Source organism: Pristiophorus japonicus, chromosome 14 (genome assembly GCF_044704955.1).
Source record: "Pristiophorus japonicus isolate sPriJap1 chromosome 14, sPriJap1.hap1, whole genome shotgun sequence".
Taxonomy (NCBI): Eukaryota; Metazoa; Chordata; class Chondrichthyes; family Pristiophoridae; genus Pristiophorus; species Pristiophorus japonicus.
Window position 1 is genome coordinate 185,642,552 of NC_091990.1, and position 19,718 is coordinate 185,662,269.

A 19,718-nucleotide genomic window follows, 5' to 3' on the forward strand; every position below is an offset into this window, starting at 1 on the left:
CAACAAGTTTTAAAGCAGCCTCAGATTTTTTCTCAACAGGAAGGTAAATTATTGTTTAATCAATTACATCTTGCAGGTAACATCTATGTGAATCTTCTAACAGTTGATTGGCATTATAAATAGTTTATAGGGCCACAGTGGCAACCTTAAAAATATTAATATTTCACATGCCTGAGGTACCTGGCCCATTGTGTGAGCCTGATGAAGAACTGTTTATACACAACAACATAAACAGGGGCAGGTTGATCTCGTTCATACTTCAATCTCAAATTCAGATGGGATTTATGTATTCACTCGCCATCAGAACCTCATGTGACAACAATGGACAGGAGAAATATCAGAAACAGCTGCTATAACTTTCAATTTAAATATCCCAATAGCTAGGTCTAACTATGATTAAAATAAAAAGATACAATATCAAAATATTTTATAATCTGTAGAATGGAGCTTCATTTTCTGTCATTTTGAAGAATATATGAACCTATATTCTAACACGACTTTTATTTTTTACAGAATATATTTCACAACAAATGATCAATTGTAGATATGACGTGGTGCTGCATTAATAATCAAGTCAACCCTATGGGCCCTGGCTGTGACCAAATCTAATTTCATCCGATTCTGCTATTTCACGTATTCTGCAATGGCTTTTAATTTATCAACCCCATGTGTATACTTACCCAAATGTTTGCCATTGTGAAACTGCAAGCAATTAAAACCATGTAACATTCATGGTTGTGAAAAAGCCGTGTTCATGGTAAGTAACAGTTCCTAGTTGATGTGAGTCCATAACACAAAATTGTCTATAATTTGGCATTAAATCAGCAGCCTTAGGATGACTGGTGTGATGTGAAAATATCACTCTGGCACACTATGGGGATGACCTTCTGTGGTTGGGGTTAAGTCATATTGTTGGGCAGAGTACAGGGAAATCTCTCTGCACCTAATTTAACATATTTAGAAAAGCTTGATGGCAAAAATTGCTTCCAAAAATGAAAACAAAAGCCAATAAATGCAAACCTGACAGAAAAAAAATGAAGAAATAGTGCTGCATGTTGCCGTAAGATAGATTATCTACCTGGCAGGAATTTCATTCTTCAAATAATCTGGATTCACCATACACATTAAAAGTACATCCTTGAATGAGGAAATATTGTGCTGATGGATATGAAATGTAATCAGGATATTTCAGATGGGTAATTCCACATAATCTCATACTGTTGCATTGTATAAAACCCTAAGACAGGCCATTGAGCCACTTAGAATGGTTACAGCACAGGAGGAGGCCATTCGGTCTGTCGAGTCCATGCCAGGTCTCTGCATGAGCACTTTGGCTAGTCCCATTCCACCGCTCTATAGAATACTTTGTTTTGGTCTGGAGCTAAACTTAAATTAACCATTTAGTACAAATCCCCTTTTTCTCAAAAAACAATGAAGCTGATTCAGTGTTCCTGTGTGCCAGGAGAGGAGGTGTGCAGCTAGTGTGCAGCTGAATTGGGAGAGCAGGCCCTGTGCCAATCTCTTTCTAGGCTGAAATTCAGCATTTAATATGCTGAAGTGCTTGCACCTATTTTGTGTAAATCCTCAGATATGATGTACAAATATTTCAATAAACACCGAGCATTATTTGTCAGGATTCATGCTGGGTCACTTTTTTTTTTCTTGAGTGCCCATTTGGAATGAAAACAAAGGAAGTCCTATGGACAAAGGAGTTCTTAAACTGCCAGTTTTGTTGTTGAAATGCTTACAGTACCTTTTTAAAGCAGTGCTGTTTGTTTGACACTTTTTCCATATTTATGAAACTGTAATCAAAACAAATTTTTCCAAAAAAGTTAGGTGGCAATTTTAAAAAAGAATTTCTTAAAGTATGATCATTTTTAAATTCCTTCAAATACCATATTTAATGGTTGTGGTGGTACAAGGTTAAATAAGTTGTGCCAAGGAGGTCAGCCAGCTCCAGCTGGGCAACACAACGACGGAGAACAACTGCCTTAGCTTGTTCAGTCACGGGATGTGGGCGTCGCTGACAAGGCTAACGTTTATTGTCCATCCCTGATTGCGCAGAAGGTGGTTGAGGAGAGCACCAGGACAGATCTTTGCATCCATAGCAGTACTGTCCAATATGTTAGCCACTAGCCAGACGTGACTAATTGGGTATCCAGATGCAGAGGATGTCAATGCCACAGCATTGCCACAAGAACAAGGCTGAGGTTGAACCAGACTTTGCAGTAGCTGGATGGTCGAGTGTCGCAGTTTCTTAAGATCTTATTTTTCACATATCCTTTTGGGTTATAGCACATTGATATTTTAAGCAGATCCCACTAGTTCCCCCCAAAAACTTTCCCAAGCAATAACTACTGCTTGACTTTTCTCTTATTAATCTAACCAACTCACTGATGTTCCTGTTCCTTACATATTGTCTGGGAAGGCTTCCAGATTTGCTGCTACTTCCGCAACTCTTCCACAGAGGAAATATCCGAGAGGGAGAAATCTCTAATAAAAATAGTGTGGGTTAGATTCATATCCAGGCAGGTAGAGATGGGTTAACCATTCGTCATTGTGGAAGGTTGAGAGCTCAACCATGGGAAATCCATGGGATAAGTGGGGCAGTGACAGCATCGATATAGAATTGGCTAAGAGACTGAAAGCAGAAAGTAGAGGAGAACTGTTGACTTTCAGACTGGTAGCAAGGATACAGAGGTGTTCCCCAGGGGTCAGTATTAGGACCACTGCTCTTTTGATATATGATAACCTGGCCGGGTATAGGGGCATAATCTCAAAGTTTGCAGAGGACACAAAACTTGGAAATGTAGTAAACAATGAGGAGGATAGCAGTAAACTTTAGGAGGAAGTCGAAGAATGTGTTAAAAAAAAGTGGAGGGAGACCAGGGAGGCTGCACTGCATGACATCCAGAAACCAGTATCACGGGAGGTCCTCCCATCCGTCCTGAACTAAGGATGGGGGCTTGCCGAGGGTTCACCTTCTAAAAGACAATGTCACATAGTTATGCCACCTTTCACACTAGTACCTCTGACATGTCTTCCTTTTTCCACAACCGAGGATTCCCTTCTGCCGTAGTTAACATGGTCCTTGACCGTGTTCATTCTATTTCCTGCACATTGCTCTCACCCCTTCCCCGCCCGCTCAGAACCACAAGGTTTCCCTTGCCCTCACCTTTCACCCCATCAGCCTCAACGTTCAACGGATCATCCTCCACCGTTTCCACCACCTCCAGCGCGATCCCAGCACCAATCACATCTTCCCCTCCCCTCCCCTCCCCGAATTCCAAAGGGACTGCTCCCTCCGCGACACCCTGGTCCATTCCGCAGCCACCCCCAGCACCCCCTCCCCTTCCCACAGCACCTTCCTGTGTAAGTGCAGGAGATGCAACACCTGTCCTTTTACCTCCTCCCTTCCCACCATCCAGGCGACAAATACTTCTTCCAGGTGAAACAGGGATTTACTTGTACTTCTTTCAATTTAGTATTCTGTAGTCGCTGCTCACGATGTGGTCTCCTCTACATTGGGGAGACCAAACACAGAATGGGTGACGGCTTTGCGGAACACCTCCGTTCAGTCCGTAAGTGTGGCCGAGCTTCCGGTCACCTGTGGCTTTAATTCCCCGCTCCATTCCCACTCTGACCTCTCCGTCCTCGGCCTCCTACACTTTCCTAATGAAGCTCAACACAAGCTCAAGGAACAGCACCTCTTCTTTCGTTTAGGCACTTTGCGGCCTTCTGGACTCAACATCCAGTTCAACAATTTCAGATAACCCCTGTGCATTTTTGGCTCCCTTTCTCTCCCCCCTTCCCACCCCCTCCCCACTCCAAGGATTTGATGGGAATTTTTTTTCTCTTATTTTCTTTGTCTCCAATGGCAGCTGGTCATTATTCCGCCATTCACACCCAATCTGGACTAACCTTTTGCTAACCTGTCATTACCATTTCAATTTGGCCCATCATCCCTTTTGTCTCTCTAATCTCACCTGCCTTCCACCCTATCACAGACCTTCCCTTTTGTTCTTTCTTCCTCCCTCCCTTTCTTTTTGAACATTCGGCAGTTCTGATGAAGAGTCATCGACCTGAAACATTAACTCTCTTTTTTTCTCCACAGATGCTGCCTGACCCGCTGAGATTTCCAGCATTTCTGTTTGTATTCCAGATTCCAGCATCCGCAGTATTTTGCTTTTGTGTTGTTATAGTTATGCCTTGTGCTGCAAGTAGAACTGTAGCATAATTTCACTTCAACTTCAATGGGGTCTTTGAGAACATCTGTACAACTCACTTTCGACCAGCAGCACACTATCATGCAAGTGAATTCTTTCTTCGCTGGGAGCTGCCACATTCTTTTAATTTAAGGCAACCCATTGTACCTACATTCCGTAACCCAATCTCTAGGCGACTCAACAGGGATCAAGGCTTTCCTTTACAGCTGCGAGTGATCACACAGTTGTTCTTTCCCAGGATTTCAGTTTTCCTTGTACTGATCCTGCATTTTCCTTTCTCACATGACCTTTAAAATCAGAATGCCTTTTCTTTATCTTTAATAGTTTTTATTACCTTTCCTGTCATCCAAGCCTACTTTGATTACTATCTATTCTGGCAACTCCTAATTATACATTTTATCACTACCCTCTCAATTAATTTTTTGAAGTCTATTCCACTTAGTCACTCTTTGATATTCCTGTTTAATTTTTATTTTACGTGTGCACACATTAGGTTGCACCATTTTTGTGATGGAAGCAGAATTAAATATTTTCAATTTAACAAGTCAAACAAGTTTGACAATTTAACACATTTTTTTTCCCCGGCATCTTCAATTAAGAACTAAAGAAAGTGATGCACTGACATATTGCACCAGAGTGGTATGCTGCAGTTTATGTTCATCATCTTCAATGTTCTACATTTCTAATCATAGTCTTGATGCCACAGGGACACAGTGAATAGAGGCTAGAAAGCCTGTGGCTCTGAAAGTGACTCTGGCCCAACATTTTTATGCCTTGGGGGCATTCCAAGCTGCAGCAGATGACATTAGTTCATTGTGTCACATTTGAACTACCCTGGTTCAAAGCAGCATTGGAAGCATAGGAACAGATCGAAAATCAAGAGTGTGCCACAGACTTTGACTATGTAATGGCTTTAGCCATAGCATAAGTGAAAGAACTTATATTTATATAGTGCATTTCATGATCCAAGGATGTTCCAAAGCGCTTTACTGCCAATTAAGTACATTTGAAGTGTAGTCACTGTTGTAATGTAGGGAAACGCAACAGCCAATTTGCACACAGCAAGGACCCAAAAACAGTAATGAGATAATGAGCAGATATTGGTTTTTCACGGTGTTAATTGAGGAATATATGTTGGCTAGGACACTGGGACAACTCCCATGCTCTTCGCTGAATAGTGCCATCAGATCTTTTACACCCTCAAGAAGGAAAACGGGCCATCAGTTTAATGAATTGTCCGAAAGAACACTTTTGACATTGCAGTACTCTCTCAGTACTGCACTGAAGTACCAGCTTAGATTATGTGCTCAAGTTTATGGAGTGGTGTTTGAACCCACAACCTTCTGATTCAGAAGTAAAAATGTAACCACTGAACTAAGGCTGACATCTATAACCCACCATCATATCACGTCCCATTGATCAGTATTGCTGATATTTAACCTGGTGTAAACTTAGTTTACTGGGTCAACACGGGTTTCACTAATTAGGTATAACATGTGCCATCCCGATTATATTAGTTGCCCTGCCTTCCTCTGAAACTCACCACAGTGCACATCATCATCATAGGCAGTCCCTCGGAATCGAGGAAGACTTGCTTCCACTCTTAGCATGAATTCTTAGGTGGCTGTACAGTCCAATAGGAGAACCACAGTCTCTGTCACAGGTGGGACTGATAGTCGTTGAGGGAAAGGGTGGGCGGGGAGTCTGGCTTGCCGCACGCTCCTTCCGCTGCCTGCGCTTGATTTCTGCATGCTCTCGGCAATGATACGCGAGGAGCTCAGTACCCTCCCGAATGCACTTCCTCCACTTAGGGCGGTCTATGGCCAGGGACTCCCAGGTGTCAGTGGGGATGTCGCACTTTATCAGGGAGGCTTTGAAAATGTCCTTGTAACGTTTCCTCTGCCCGCCATTGGCTCGTTTGCCGTGGACGAGTTCAGAGTAGAGCACTTGCTTTGGGAGTCTCGTGTCTGTCATGCGAACTATGTGACCTGCCCAGCGGAACTGATCAAGTGTGGTCAGTGCTTCAATGCTGGGGATGTTGGCCTGGACGAGGACGCTAATGTTTGTGCGTCTGTCCTCCCAGGGGATTTGCACATATGTGCTATTGTTAAAGATGATGTTTTGAATCTGGGAAGAAGTGGGAGCTGGTTGACCTCATTGAGGTCCACGGCGACCACATCTGTAGCAAGTGTCTGCAGCTCGAGGAACTTGGGCTCCGTGGTGATGAGCTGGAGTCCGAGCTGCAGACACTGCGACATATCAGGGAGGGGGGAGAGTTACCTGGACGCTGTGTTCCAGGAGGCAGACACACCCCTTAGATTAATTAATTCAAATTTGGTCCGTGGTCAGGGATAGGAGGGTGTGACTACGAGCGAGGCAGGTATAGGGACCCAGGAGGTAGTGATGGAGATGCCTCAGCCCTTGCTCTTGTCCAACAGGTACGAGATTTTGACCACAGTACCGTGGTACAGGGGGCCATTCAAGTGGGGGGAGTAAAAAGGAATGTTGCAGTGGTAGGGGACAGTATTAGGGGGATAGATACGGTTCTCTGCAGCCAGGAGCGTGAGTTCCGAAGGCTGTGTTGCCTGCCTGGTGCCAGGGTTAAGAACATCTCCAATGTGCTGGAGAGGAAATTGGAGTGGGAGGGGGAAGATCCAGTTGTCGTGGTCCACGTGGGTACCAATGATATAGGTAGAACAAAGAAAGAGGTTCTGCTGAGGGATTATGAGCAGCTAGGGGCTAAATTAAAAAGCAGAACCACAAAGGTAGTAATCTCTGGATTACTACCCGAGCCACGAAAAAATTTGCATAGGGTAAATAAGATCATAGAGATGAACACGTGGCTCAAAGACTGGTGTGGGAGAAATGGGTGTCGATTTATGGGGTACTGGTACCAGTACTGAGGTAAGAGGGAACTGTTCCGTTGGGATGGGCTTCACATGAACCATGCTGGGACTAGGGTCCTGGCGAATCGAATAACTAGGGCTGTAGAGAGGGCTTTAAACTAAATAGTGGGGGGAGGGGGAACAGTGGTGGGGGGGGAGGGTTCAGGTGAGAGGAAATTCAAAAAGTCAAATGGCAAGGAGAAGGCAACAGAGTGGGGTAGCAGTGGGGGAAATGATAACCAGAGCGTGACAGGAAGGGACAGAATGTATAAACATAAGAGTGTATCAGAAAGTGGGGTCAAAGCAGCGAAAAATGGTAAAAAAACAAATTTAAAAGCTCTTTATCTGAATGCACGCAGCATTCATAACAAGATAGATGAGCTGACGGCACAATTGGAAATAAATGGGTATGATCTGATAGCCATTACAGAGACGTGGTTGCAAGGTGACCAAGGCTGGGAACTGAATATTCAGAGGTATTTGACAATTCGGAAGGACAGACAGAAAGGAAAAGGAGGTGGGGTAGCTCTGTTAATAAAGGATGAGATCAGTGCAGTAGTGAGAAATGATATTGGCTCAGAAGGTCAATATATAGAATCAGTTGGAGGTTGGATCTCAAACCAGTGTCTTGATCTTAAATAAAGGAGATTACAAAGGTATGAATGCAGAGTTGGCTAAAGTGGACTGGGAAAATCGATTAAAGTGTAAGACGGATATTTGAGGAGATATTTCATAACTCTCAATAAAAATATATTCCAGTGAGAAGGCAAGACTGTAAGAGAGAGGAGAACCATCTATGGCTAACTGAGGAAGTAAAGGATGGAATCATATTGAAAACAATTGTATACAATGTGGCCAAGACTAGTGGGAGGCCAGAGGATTGGGAAACTTTTAAAAACCAGCAAAGAGCGACGAAAAAAATAGTAGAGAGGGAAGATAGATTATGAAAGTAAATTAGCAAGAAATATAAAAACAGTTAAGAGTTTCTACAGATATATAAAAAGGAAGAGAATAGCTAAAGTAAACGTTGGTCCCTAAGAGGATGAGACTGGGGAATTAATAATGGAAAATAGGGAAATGGCACAAGATAAAAGTTCATGGAGTTGGGGGTAATATATTAGCATTGACAGAGAATTGGCTAACCAACAGAGAACTGAAGTCGGATAAATGGATCATTTTCCGATTGGCAAACGGTAACTAGTGGGGTGCCACAGGGATTGGTACTGGGGCCTCAACTATTTACAATTTATATTAATGACTTGGATAAAGAGACCGAGTGTAATGTAGCCAAGTTTGCTGATGATACAAAGATGGGTGGGGAAGCAAGTTGTGAGGAGGACACAAAAAATCTGCAAATGGAGCTGTACAGACTAAGTGAGTGGGCAAAAATTTGGCAGATGGAGTATAATGTGGGAAAGTGTGAGGTTATCCACTTTCGCAGGAAAAATAAAAAAGCAAATTATTAGTTAAATGGAGAGAAATTACAAAATGCTGCAGTACAGAGGGACCTGGGGGTCCTTGTGCATGAAACACAAGAAGTTAGTATGCAGGTACAGCAAGTGATCAGGAAGGCAAATGGACTCATGGCCTTTATTGCAAAGGGATGGAGTATAAAAGCAGAGAAGTCCTGCTACAACTGTACAGGGTATTGGTGAGGCCACACCTAGAGTATGGAGTACATTTTTGGTGTCCTTATTTAAGGAGGAATATACTTGCATTGGAGGCAGTTCAGAGAAAGTTCACTAGGTTGATTCCTGAGATGAAGGGGTTGATTTATGAAGAAAGGTTGAGTAGGTTGGGCCTATACTCATTGGAGTTCAGAAGAATGAGAGGTGATCTTATTGAAACATATAAAATACTGAGGGGGCTCGACAAGGTGGATGCAGAGAGTATGTTTCCCCTCGTGGGGGAATCTAGAACTAGGGGACATAGTTTAGAATAAGGGGTCGCCCATTTAAAACTGAGATGAGGAGGAACTTCTTCTCTGAGGGTTGTAAATCTGTGGAATTCTCTGCCCCAGAGAGCTGTGGAGGCTGGGTCATTGAATATATTTAAGGCGGAGATAGACAGGTTTTTGAGCGATAAGGGAGTGAAGGGTTATGGGGAGCGGGCAGGGAAGTGGAGCTGAGCCCAAGATCGGATCAGCCATGATCTTATTAAATGACGGAGAAGCGCGGGGGGCCAAATGGCATACTCCTGCTCCTATTCCTTATCTAAATCAAAATGCTCAATGTGCTTGGCTAGAATAACATGGCTGCCAAAACTGAACAGCACTAAATAGCATTGCTTCAGTGGCTGGCAATCACAACTAGTAAAATATAATGGTAATTTACAAACTAGAAGTTAGGCCATACTAGCACCATTCTTAATCTTGAATATAGCTTGGACAAATTAACAAAAAAAAATTATTTTATTTATTACTTCTAGAATTGTAGTCCCATAGGCAAAACAAAAATCTTATATCCCATAGTTTATAAATCCTACCACACTTTAAGTAGCAAAGTCATGCATGTCAAACATATACAATTTTAAGTCTAAAGTACTGGAAGGTATCAAGGTTATCGATTTGCAGTAGAAATACTATTGCCTTTACACAGTAGCCAATTCACTTGCAGACCCACATTTTTACAAATATATATACACACAACCATATAGATTGTAAATAAACATTTGTAGTAATTTAATGCCAATTTCATCTGGACTAAATAGCCTAATTCTGATTAACTGCTGTTCTATTTTCAATTAACCCTTTTATTTCAATTCTGATTTTACTTTTTAAAAATTATTTGTTAGCACTCACATTGCTGCTGAACTTGTTCGTTTTCTTCCTTGGAAGTGGCCCATCGACAGGAAAGCTCGCAATGGTATTCTTCTTAATGTGCTGAAAAATTACATTATTAAAAAGAACTAATTAGCAATTTGAATTATTCACATACCAATATTGCCTGGTTCAGCATCAGGACCTGGTTCAGCTGTTGAAACAAGGTTTATCCCAAATTAAGTGCCAGATTAAGATCAAAGTAAATTGAAGTAAAATGAAGGAAGATTCTGGAGATGAGGGGGTTGACGTATGAAGATAGGTTGAGTAGGTTGGGCCTATACTCATTGGAGTTCAGAAGAATGAGAGGTGGTCTTAATCGAAACATGTAAGATAATGAGGGAGCTCGACAAGATGGATGCAGAGAGGATATTTCCACTCAGAGGAAACTAAAACGAGGGGACTTTGGGCCCAAGTTTCCGCCCTCTGTAAAAGCAGCGTATCTCCATAAGGTGCGCCGACTTTCTGGAATGAAAAGGGCGGCGAAAACTTCCCTTGTGATTCTGCGAGCTCCTCAGGACGTCTTTGACCTCGACGTGACGCAGCGCAAGGGGTCGGGGGCGGAGCCAGGTCCCGGCGCTGAAAACAGTGCCGGGACCTCTGCACATGCGCGCTAGAGTGTGCGCGCATATGCAGTAGCTCCTCGCAGCCCGAATCTGTGCAGGCTGCATGGGAGGGGCCCGAAGAACACCGTCGCTAGCCCTGGCCGAATAGGCTCACCGGGCATTGAAGATCAGGACTCGGGCTTCCCTCCCGTTCAGCTCCCCACCCCCCTCCCTCCCGTTCAGCTCCCCCCTCCCTCCCTCCCGTTCAGCTCCCCTCCCGTTCAGTTCCTCCCCCTCCCTCCCTCCCGTTCAGCTCCACCCCCCTCCCCCCCTCCCTCCCTCCCTCCCTCTCGTCCAGCTCCCCCCCCCTCCCTCCCTCCCGTTCAGCTCCTCCCCCTCCCTCCCATTCAGCTCCTCCCCCTCCGTCCCTTCCGTTCAGCTCCTCCCCCTCCCTCCCTCCCGTTCAGCTCCTCCCCTCCCTCCCTCCCGTTCAGCTCCTCCCCCCCCTCCCTCCCGTTCAGCTCCCCCCCCTCCATCCCTCCCGTTCAGCTCTTCCCCCCACTCCCGTTCAGCTCCTCCCCCTCCCTCCCTCCCGTTCAGCTCCTCCCCCCCTCCCTCCCTCCCGTTCAGCTCCTCCCCCTCCCTCCCATTCAGCTCCTCCCCCTCCGTCCCTTCCGTTCAGCTCCTCCCCCTCCCTCCCTCCCATTCAGCTCCTCCCCCTCCGTCCCTCCCGTTCAGCTCCTCCCCCTCCCGTTCAGCTCCTCCCCTCCCTCCCTCCCGTTCAGCTCCCCCCCTCCATCCCTCCCGTTCAGCTCCCCCCCTCCATCCCTCCCGTTCAGCTCTTCCCCCCACTCCCGTTCAGCTCCTCCCCCTCCCTCCCTCCCGTTCAGCTCCTCCCCCCCTCCCTTCCGTTCAGCTCTTCCCCCCCCTCCTCCCATTCAGCCTCCCCCTCCCTCCCGTTCAGCTCTCCCCCCCACTCTCCCATTCAGCCCTTCCCCCTCCTCCCCCTGTCCTCCTCCCTCACCCCTCCCTCCTCCTCCTCTCCTCTGCTCCTCCTCCTCCACCCCCTCCCTCCCCCCCACTCACCTCCCCCTCTGCTCCCCAAAACAAGCATAAGTGGCTGGACACGAGCCCTTTTGAAAAAAAAATCTGTTCCAAAATGAAACTATTCTAACTCATTAGAACTGGAGCAAACTAAATGCTGAGAATTGCAATTTCTAAGATGCTCCATTCTAAACTAGTTGCTCCAAAAAAATAGGAGCAACTCAGGCTGAAACTTGAGCCCATAGTGCCCAAGTTTGCCCCTCCGGTTAAAACGGCACACCTCTCTGAGATGCGCCGACTTTGTACACGGAAAATGGCGCTGAAAACTTACCTCGGCATTCTCCCTGCTCCTTGGAATGTCGTAGGCCTTGGCGTGGCGCAGAACAAGCAGTGGGGGGTAGAGCTAGGTCCCAGCATTGAAAACATGCCGGAACCTCTGCACATGCGCGTTAGAGTCTGCGCGCATGTGCAGTAGCTCCTCGCCCCCAGAATCTCTGCATGTGCCCGAAGCACGCCGCCCCTATCCCTGGCCGAAAGGGCTCCCTCATCGGTGGCAGAATGTGCAGAGCTTGCTATAGACTCTGTGCAAGAGTACCCAGCTGCTAGTGTTTTTCTGCAGTAAAGCTTTGCTGAAGGTAGGACTTCTATTTATTTATTGATTGATTGATTGATTGATTGATTATGTGGTTCTAAATTCTTGTTCGATTTACATTCAAGTTTACTCTTCATCTGCTTTCAAAAGGAATTCTGTAAAATAGTTTGGTTGAAACTCTTATTTACAGGACTTGCTATAATGTATTTGCTAGTTTCCCAATCCATTTTTAATCTAGTTGTTTAGTGCTTTGTAAGTCTTGGAGCTAAGTGCAGGTCCTCTCAGCTTCCTTCCATTTTTTGTTATTGAATGCTTATTTTTGTGCTTTGTTTCGTGCTTTAAATGTACTTATGCTTCTTTAATGTTGTTGTGAAGGTGTTTAGTGCTTTGCAAGGTCCTCTCACTTCCCTTCCTCCCCCCCCATCTCTGGCTACCTGCACTGATTTCTTAACTCACCGCAAGATTTTTCGGTGCAGCTACAAGTGGCCACATACGCTGGCCTAAATTAGTTTGGAGTAACTTTTAGCTGTCTAAACTTGCTTAAATGGCCAAAACAGGCATAAATGACTGGTAACGCCTCCTTTTGAAAACAAAACAAAACAAAAAAAAATCTAACTAACTCACTTACACTGGAGCAAATTAAATGTGCAGAATCGCGATTTTTAAGATACTCCAAAAAAATCTAGTTGCTCCAAAAAAAAATGGAGCAACTCCTTGGCAAACTTGGGCCCAGTCACAGAATAAGGGGCTACCCATTTAAAACTGAGATGAGGAGGAATTTCTTCTCTCAGAAGGTTGTAAATCTATAGAATTCTCTGCCCCAGAGATCTGTGGAGGCTGTGTCATTGAATATATTTAAGGCGGAGATAGACAGATTTTTGAGCGATAAGGGAATAAAGGGTTATGGGGAGCAGGCAGGGAAGTGGTGCAGAGTTCATGATCAGTTCAGCCACGATCTTATTAAAGGGCAGAGCAGGCTCGAGGGGCTGAATGGCCTACTCCTGCTCCTATTTCTTATGTAAGGTTCATTAGTTATTACAAATAGAATGGGTTAACCATCTTCAAAACTACACACATTTCTTGCAACAAGTTTTCCACTAAAAGAAAAACTATTTCATTCTATCCTGCATGTAACTTGTAACTGCAACATTGTACATCCGTTTCGGTGTTATGAAACCCATCCAAAGGAAATAAACCTAAAACTGAAAAACAAATGGGATGAATAGCAGTCTTATGCTAAAACTGAACAGTGCCTTTGGCTTAACCTGAATAATACCTATCGTATAAACAACATTTAATGAGGACATGTGCTACAAATTACATTATACTTGTGCGGAATACCAGCTACCAGTGTAATTCATTTGTGTAATATAACCTGCACCTTATCAGTCTCATCTGACTAATTTCATGGCATCAGTAACAAATTACTATGTTGTTCTTTACTCATAATCACAGTCCCACACACTCAGTGAAAGAAAAGCTATTTAGATCACATTGCTGCTCAATCAGATTTGTTGAGATAGTTCACGCTACAGATTATTGTACTTAGCAAAGTTCTTGTGCACTGATTCACAGCAATACTACATGGGCAAAAAGCATTGCTTGAGCCCAGCACAGAAAGGAAAATCCAGTGGTGCACACAGTATACCAATTACAAAATCCACCGGATTTCCTTCTATTAATTTCAACGGAAGGAAAATCATTTGGGTTCCGTTATTGGGATGTCACCTTTCTCGCCAGCTTTTCCTCTCTGCGCTTTGTCCAGGTGATGCTCAACAGCTAAATGGTAAAGACAAAAACTTACCCTATAGCTCCTTCCAAGAAAGAAAAGAAAATTATGTTGCACCTCATCATGTCTCAATGCACAGTGAGCTACTCACATGCAATTAATTTCTTTGAAACGTAGAGAATATTATGTGGGCAAACATAGCCTTTTTGCTAAAATCCATGCTGCCTGTTGATTATAATCAATTGTGCATGGAGCCAGTGCTATACGCGCTATTCATTGGCGTGATGCCTCTCAGGTTGATATTGGCATCCCAGGACGCTACTTAAAGGTAGCCAGTACCTCTTAAAGAGATGGTGCATTCTGGCTGCAAAACTTGTACTGTAATTTCTGGAGAAAATGGCTGAAGGAGGGAGAGGCCAAACTGGTGTGGCACTGGAGGCCTTGGTGCAAGCAATGGAGAGAAGGAACATTCTTTCATCCCCAGGGGTAGGAAGCCTTCCAGGCATCTGATGAGGAGCCAGTGGGAGGACAATGCAGAGGATGTCAATGCCACGAGCATTGCCACAAGAACATGGCTGCAGTGCTGAAAAAAAAATGATCTGACAAGAGTGGTCAAGGTAAGAACGCTGCTAAAGTACTTTCTCATTACAGCAGCACCACTCATTACATGACTCTCAACATTGTCTTTCCCCACTGTCCTGCAATCACTGCATCAGAATTCACTAAGCATTCTTCTCCCCATCCTCACACACTCAGCACTATTACAAACTTCACTTATCCACAACTCACGTACACACTGTCAGCTATTCCACCATGACAGCCACATCTTCAAACACCTGAAGACTCTCACTAACACCACTTTTTCTTGCAAGAGAAGGTGGCACACACTAGGCAATAGTAGAAGGACGAGTGCATTTGTATACCCTCTTCGCCCATCCCTATCCCCCTTAAAGAGAGTGTCCTGAATATCATGGGAAGGGGCAACATTGGAGGAGTTGCCGCATTTCTTTATACCTAATCGGCTTTGTCTTTTCTAACTTCTCCCTCCCTCCCTCCCCCCATACACTTCTTTCTCTTTGCTCTCCCTCACACCGTAAACTAATGCCTGTGTTTCTTCAGGTCAGGTGATGAAAATGTCCATCCAGTGGAGAAAGAGAAACACAGTATTCCTAAAGGTGCACCATCACCTGATTGGACATTCACAAGCAAAACTCAGATACTGACACCGTGAGTAATTTAGAGGCTAGGTTAGAGGAGTGTTTTGCACTTGGTGACTCACTGGGCACAGGAGCTAGAGTAGGGTGATAGGACACCACAGGTGCCAGCTTACCGGGGGGGCAAGGTTGCACACTAGCTCTGCTGCAGAGGACTCAGGTACAGGTTTGATGACCCAGGTTACCAAAGGCGGCTCACAGACAAGTACTGGGAAATTTGCACTGGCATCCTGTCAGAGAGCTTGTGCACAATGTCGCAAGGCTTTGCGTGTGGCATGGGGATCATTCTACCATGTGGTCAGCTCCATCAGTGGAAACCACCAAGATGGAGGATCTAATGACAACTCTGAAATTGCTGTCATGGCGGCTCATAGGATTACAATGAGAGCTCTCGCTGCAGGCATGGAAGCTCAGATGGCTATCATCTTGGCTTTTGGGGCCACTGTTGAAAGCAGCTTCCAGGATGTTAAATCACTCCAGCACTTTGTCCTCCAAGGCCATCTGAAGTGTCCTCATCAGCTTTCCACTTCTCATGTTATAGCAACTGAGGAAGCACCTTACAGGAGCACCAAAATAGGAAAATGAGCCACACAAGACAGGCATTAGGAACTTACACAAGGGTGATTAGTCAATTGTTTTCAACGTTGACATGATTTGTGTTACAAATCTGTTATTTGATCTGGATTTAGTGTTGGTATTTGTCTTTGTAGTGAAGTAAGGGCAAGACCAATAAATGTGGAGTGCAGGGAGGCAATGTGATGGTAATTGCAAAACTTAAGGTAAGGATTGTGGGACTGTTGGTGAATAGGAAATGGGAGGGCTGGGTCAATTGAAGTGTTCTTTGATGAAACGCTCTAAGAGCATGGGCAAATAGGAGCTGTTCTTCTCCTCCTCCTGTACTTGTTGGTTCCTAGGTGTATTGAATGCCCTTCAGTAGCTTGCCCAAGTGGCCATTCTTCATGTTGCAAGTCAAGACAGTCAGGGTTAGAAATGTTTGAGACCCAATACCACAGCAGGGCTTTGAGTTCAGGGCAGCTTACCAGGAAACTACGAACACATTGATGATGACTTTCTGTCCACTGAAGTCAATGCATATATTACAACTGGCAATGTACCCATGAACTTCAGAGAAGCTGCCTGATGGTGGCATTTGGACTTGGAAAATTCTGCCCCGAGTGTTTGTAGGAAATTTGACAGTAAGTAAATAACAGGGAAGAACCATCCTGTCTTCACCCAACTTCCACAAATGGATTCTTTCTAGTAAGAATCACTGGATACTAGTCAGTTTTGGGAACACTGGCAGATTTTCCCCTCCCTAGCCCACGACTTGAGACCAATTGTAGCATCTTGACTGTCACACTGACTAAGATCAGCGAACCCAGTCTTGAACAAGGATCAAAACTGCCACAGCTCAGTTTCATTCTAGCTATGCATTTACCCAGAGCCACCTAGGGATGTGTATGGTGCAATGCAAGCGCTATATTTACCCAGAGCCATCTAGGGATGTGTATGGTGCAATGCAAGCGCTATATTTACCCAGAGCCACCTAGGGATGTGTATGGTGCAATGCAAGCGCTATATTTACCCAGAGCCACCTAGGGATGTGTATGGTGCAATGCAAGCGCTATATTTCTTCTATAAATTTTATTTTTGATACAATTTTTAATGAAATGTCACCTGTTTAGAATGAGTGCAGGACTGGTTGTCACTAGTGTCAGTTTCTTTGGAACTATCCGAGGTACCATTGTTGCTGGTAGGACCCTCTCTGCCTTCCTGGCTCGTCTGCAGACTTTGAAAAATACTGTTTGATACAGAACTATTCGTATTTGATCCGTCTTCATCACGGTCCAGGTCATCCCTCCACTGTTTCATCATTTCAAGCACATTTGGTGGCCTTTGTGTGGCTGTAGTGTCACCCTGGAATTGAAGGACTAAATTCAGAGATTTGGGTAACACAGCAAACTAAAACATTAACTGTCGTTGTGCTTTGTAGCTGAAGACCTACATATGGTTTAAAAATTCACCATTCTTGGGTATACTTTGAGTTCACAAGATAAAATTGTGCTTCCTGTGAAATCTGGCACATAGAAACACCCTTTAACACTGCTTTTTTTGCTACCTGCAAACTTAGGGAACTAGTTAAAAAAGAATTATCTCTGTGATCAAGTAACCAGATTTCAAAGTATTTTTGCAAGACTCAGAGAGCTCTCTCACTGATGAATAAGCCACAACGTCATTACATAAAAATCTAAAGATAGAACATAAGTACTAGATTTTATTGCAAGTGCAGGTTTGTGCTCTGACTATTTTGCAATATTTTAGTGACATCTTAAAAGGAAGCAGCTGCATTGGCAAACTAAAAAAGGCCCCTATACATTAGTAAAAATAGGATTTCACTATCTCTGATTAAGAAAGGCTTTACTGACATTTGTGAAATTGAGCTGTAATAATTTGAAAGAAATACATGGCAGATTATGGAGCAGAAATAGATTATTTTTTGGGCAAACAAATGAGAGGTGCAGCAAGGGGGCAAAAGAGATTAATTTCCAGGCATGATCTCACGTGCCCAATCTCCCCCAGAAGTGTGTCAGCTGACAAATTGGCTTCCAAGTGTGTAGGTGCCCACTTAGAACAGGTGTTGGGTAACGTGAATACACTACCCAGCTCAGTTTATCTGGTGAGGCCAGACTTTAAAAAAAATGTACATTCTCAGTGCACACTGCAATCCGGTCCACCATCGGGACTGGAATATCTCTTTTTTAATTATGATTTGTTCTTAGGGGTTTGAGCAACACTGGCTAGGTAGTATTTTTTTTGCCATGAGGATGTTAAGACTCAACCACATCGTATGGGACACATTATCGAGCCAATAAAGTACCATAATTATTTAATTCAATTTCATAACTTGCCATATTGAATTTTGAACTCGCAACTGCAGAATTGCTAGTCCAGTATCATAACCACTAGGCTACCATATCGGGAAATGCCTTAAATGTTATTTCTAATCGTCAAAAAGTTTAATTTCAAGCAAAAACACAATAGATTAAAAAGGAGCGTACAAAGGGATGCAAAACTTTCATTCCTCAATCGAGTATCAGCCATCTTCCTCACTGTATACTTAACAAGCTAATTACTTTCATATTATGAGGCAAATACACAATGGGGCCTAGAGGCCAACACTATATACAATAGTCTGAACCCCCAGATGGGAATAAAGAGGAGGATGTCCAGGTTTTCAGACTACTCTAAACTATATAGCAAGTAGAGTGAATGGTGAAGAAGAAACCAGAAGATTGCAAAAAGACGTAGATTAAATGTATGGGTAGAATGATGGCAGATGCAGTTTCATGCAAGAAAGTATGAGATATTAAACTTTGGTTACAAGAATGGCAGTTGGGAATATGGTCTAAATGAAGGGTAGATGATCAAAGTGAGGCATCCAGGTAAATCATTCATTACAAATTAGTTATCAGGCACAAAAAGGTGGCAAGCATGTGGAATTTCCTGCCTTAGAAGGCCATAGATACAGAATCAACTGATGTTTAAAAATGAGATAGATATTTATTTAGGAAGTAAGGATGTTTTGGGATATGGAGAAAGGGCAGGTAATTGGGATTAAGAGAGTTACCACGTCTAGAAAATAGGGTGGAGCAGACATGACTGGCCGATTGACTCAGTCATGGTCTTGTGTTCCTAGGAGAGAAAGAAAATAGGTAGAATTTTCTATTTGAGCTTTGTCTAAAACATTTTTTACAAACATCTCTTACAAGCCCTTCAAATGAGAAATAGCGAATGCATTGGAGATAATTCTTACAATTACTATAGTTCAGCATTTTAAGTAGATATATATCAACCAACAAGTATATAGCAGGCCAGGTGGATAAAGTCGTTAAGAAGGCATACGGAATGTTTGCCTATATTGGCCGAGGCATAGAATATAAGAGCAGGGAGGTTATGCTTAAATTGTATAATACTTTAGTTAGACCTCAGCTGGAGTACTGCATGCAGTTCTGGTCGCCATATTATAGGAAGGACGTGATTGCACTAGAGAGGGTGCAGAGGAGATTTACTGGGATGCTGCCTGGAATGGAGAATCTTAGTTATGAGGATAGATTGGATAGGCTGGGTTTGTTCTCATTGGAACAGAGGAGGTTGAGAGGAGACCTCATTGAGGTGTGCAAAATATTGAGGGGCCTGGACATAGTGGATAGTAAGGGCCTATTTCCATTGGTGGAAGGGTCTATTACGAGGGGGCACAGTTTTAAGGTGGTTGTTGGAAGATTTAGAGGGGATTTGAGGTGGGGCTTCTTTACGCAGAGGGTTGTGGGGATCTGAAACTCGCTGCCTGGAAGAGTGGTGGATACAGAAACCCTCACCACTTTTAAGAGATGGTTGGATGGGCACTTAAAGTGCAGTAATCTGCAGGGTTACGGACCTAGAGCTGGTAATTGGGATTAGACTGGATGACCTTTTGTTGAACGGAGCAGATATTATGGTCAGTACTGCAGGGAATAGAATACGGCCAGGGTGATCTCCTGGACTAGTTTCGATTGCCTGGATGGGTCGGAGAGGAATTTTCCCAGATTTTTTCTCCCTAAATTGGCCTGGGTTTTTATCTGGTTTTTGCCTCTCCCAGGAGATCACATGGCTCCGGTTGGGGTGGAG

At 43.9% G+C, this 19,718-nt stretch overlaps 1 protein-coding gene across 15 annotated transcripts in view; it reads right to left on the reverse strand.

The window, feature by feature from the left end:
• The window catches only part of stk33 (serine/threonine kinase 33), a 220,948-nt gene that overhangs the window by 14,505 nt on the left and 186,725 nt on the right, over positions 1–19,718 (reverse strand). For all 15 annotated transcript variants that reach the window (XM_070899944.1, XM_070899943.1, XM_070899941.1 and 12 more), the window contains 2 exons: positions 16,731–16,970; positions 9,912–9,992 (listed from right to left, as the gene is read on the reverse strand). In XM_070899944.1, the coding sequence (XP_070756045.1) occupies positions 9,912–9,992; positions 16,731–16,970 (321 nt within the window). The remainder of the gene's footprint in view (positions 1–9,911; positions 9,993–16,730; positions 16,971–19,718) is intronic.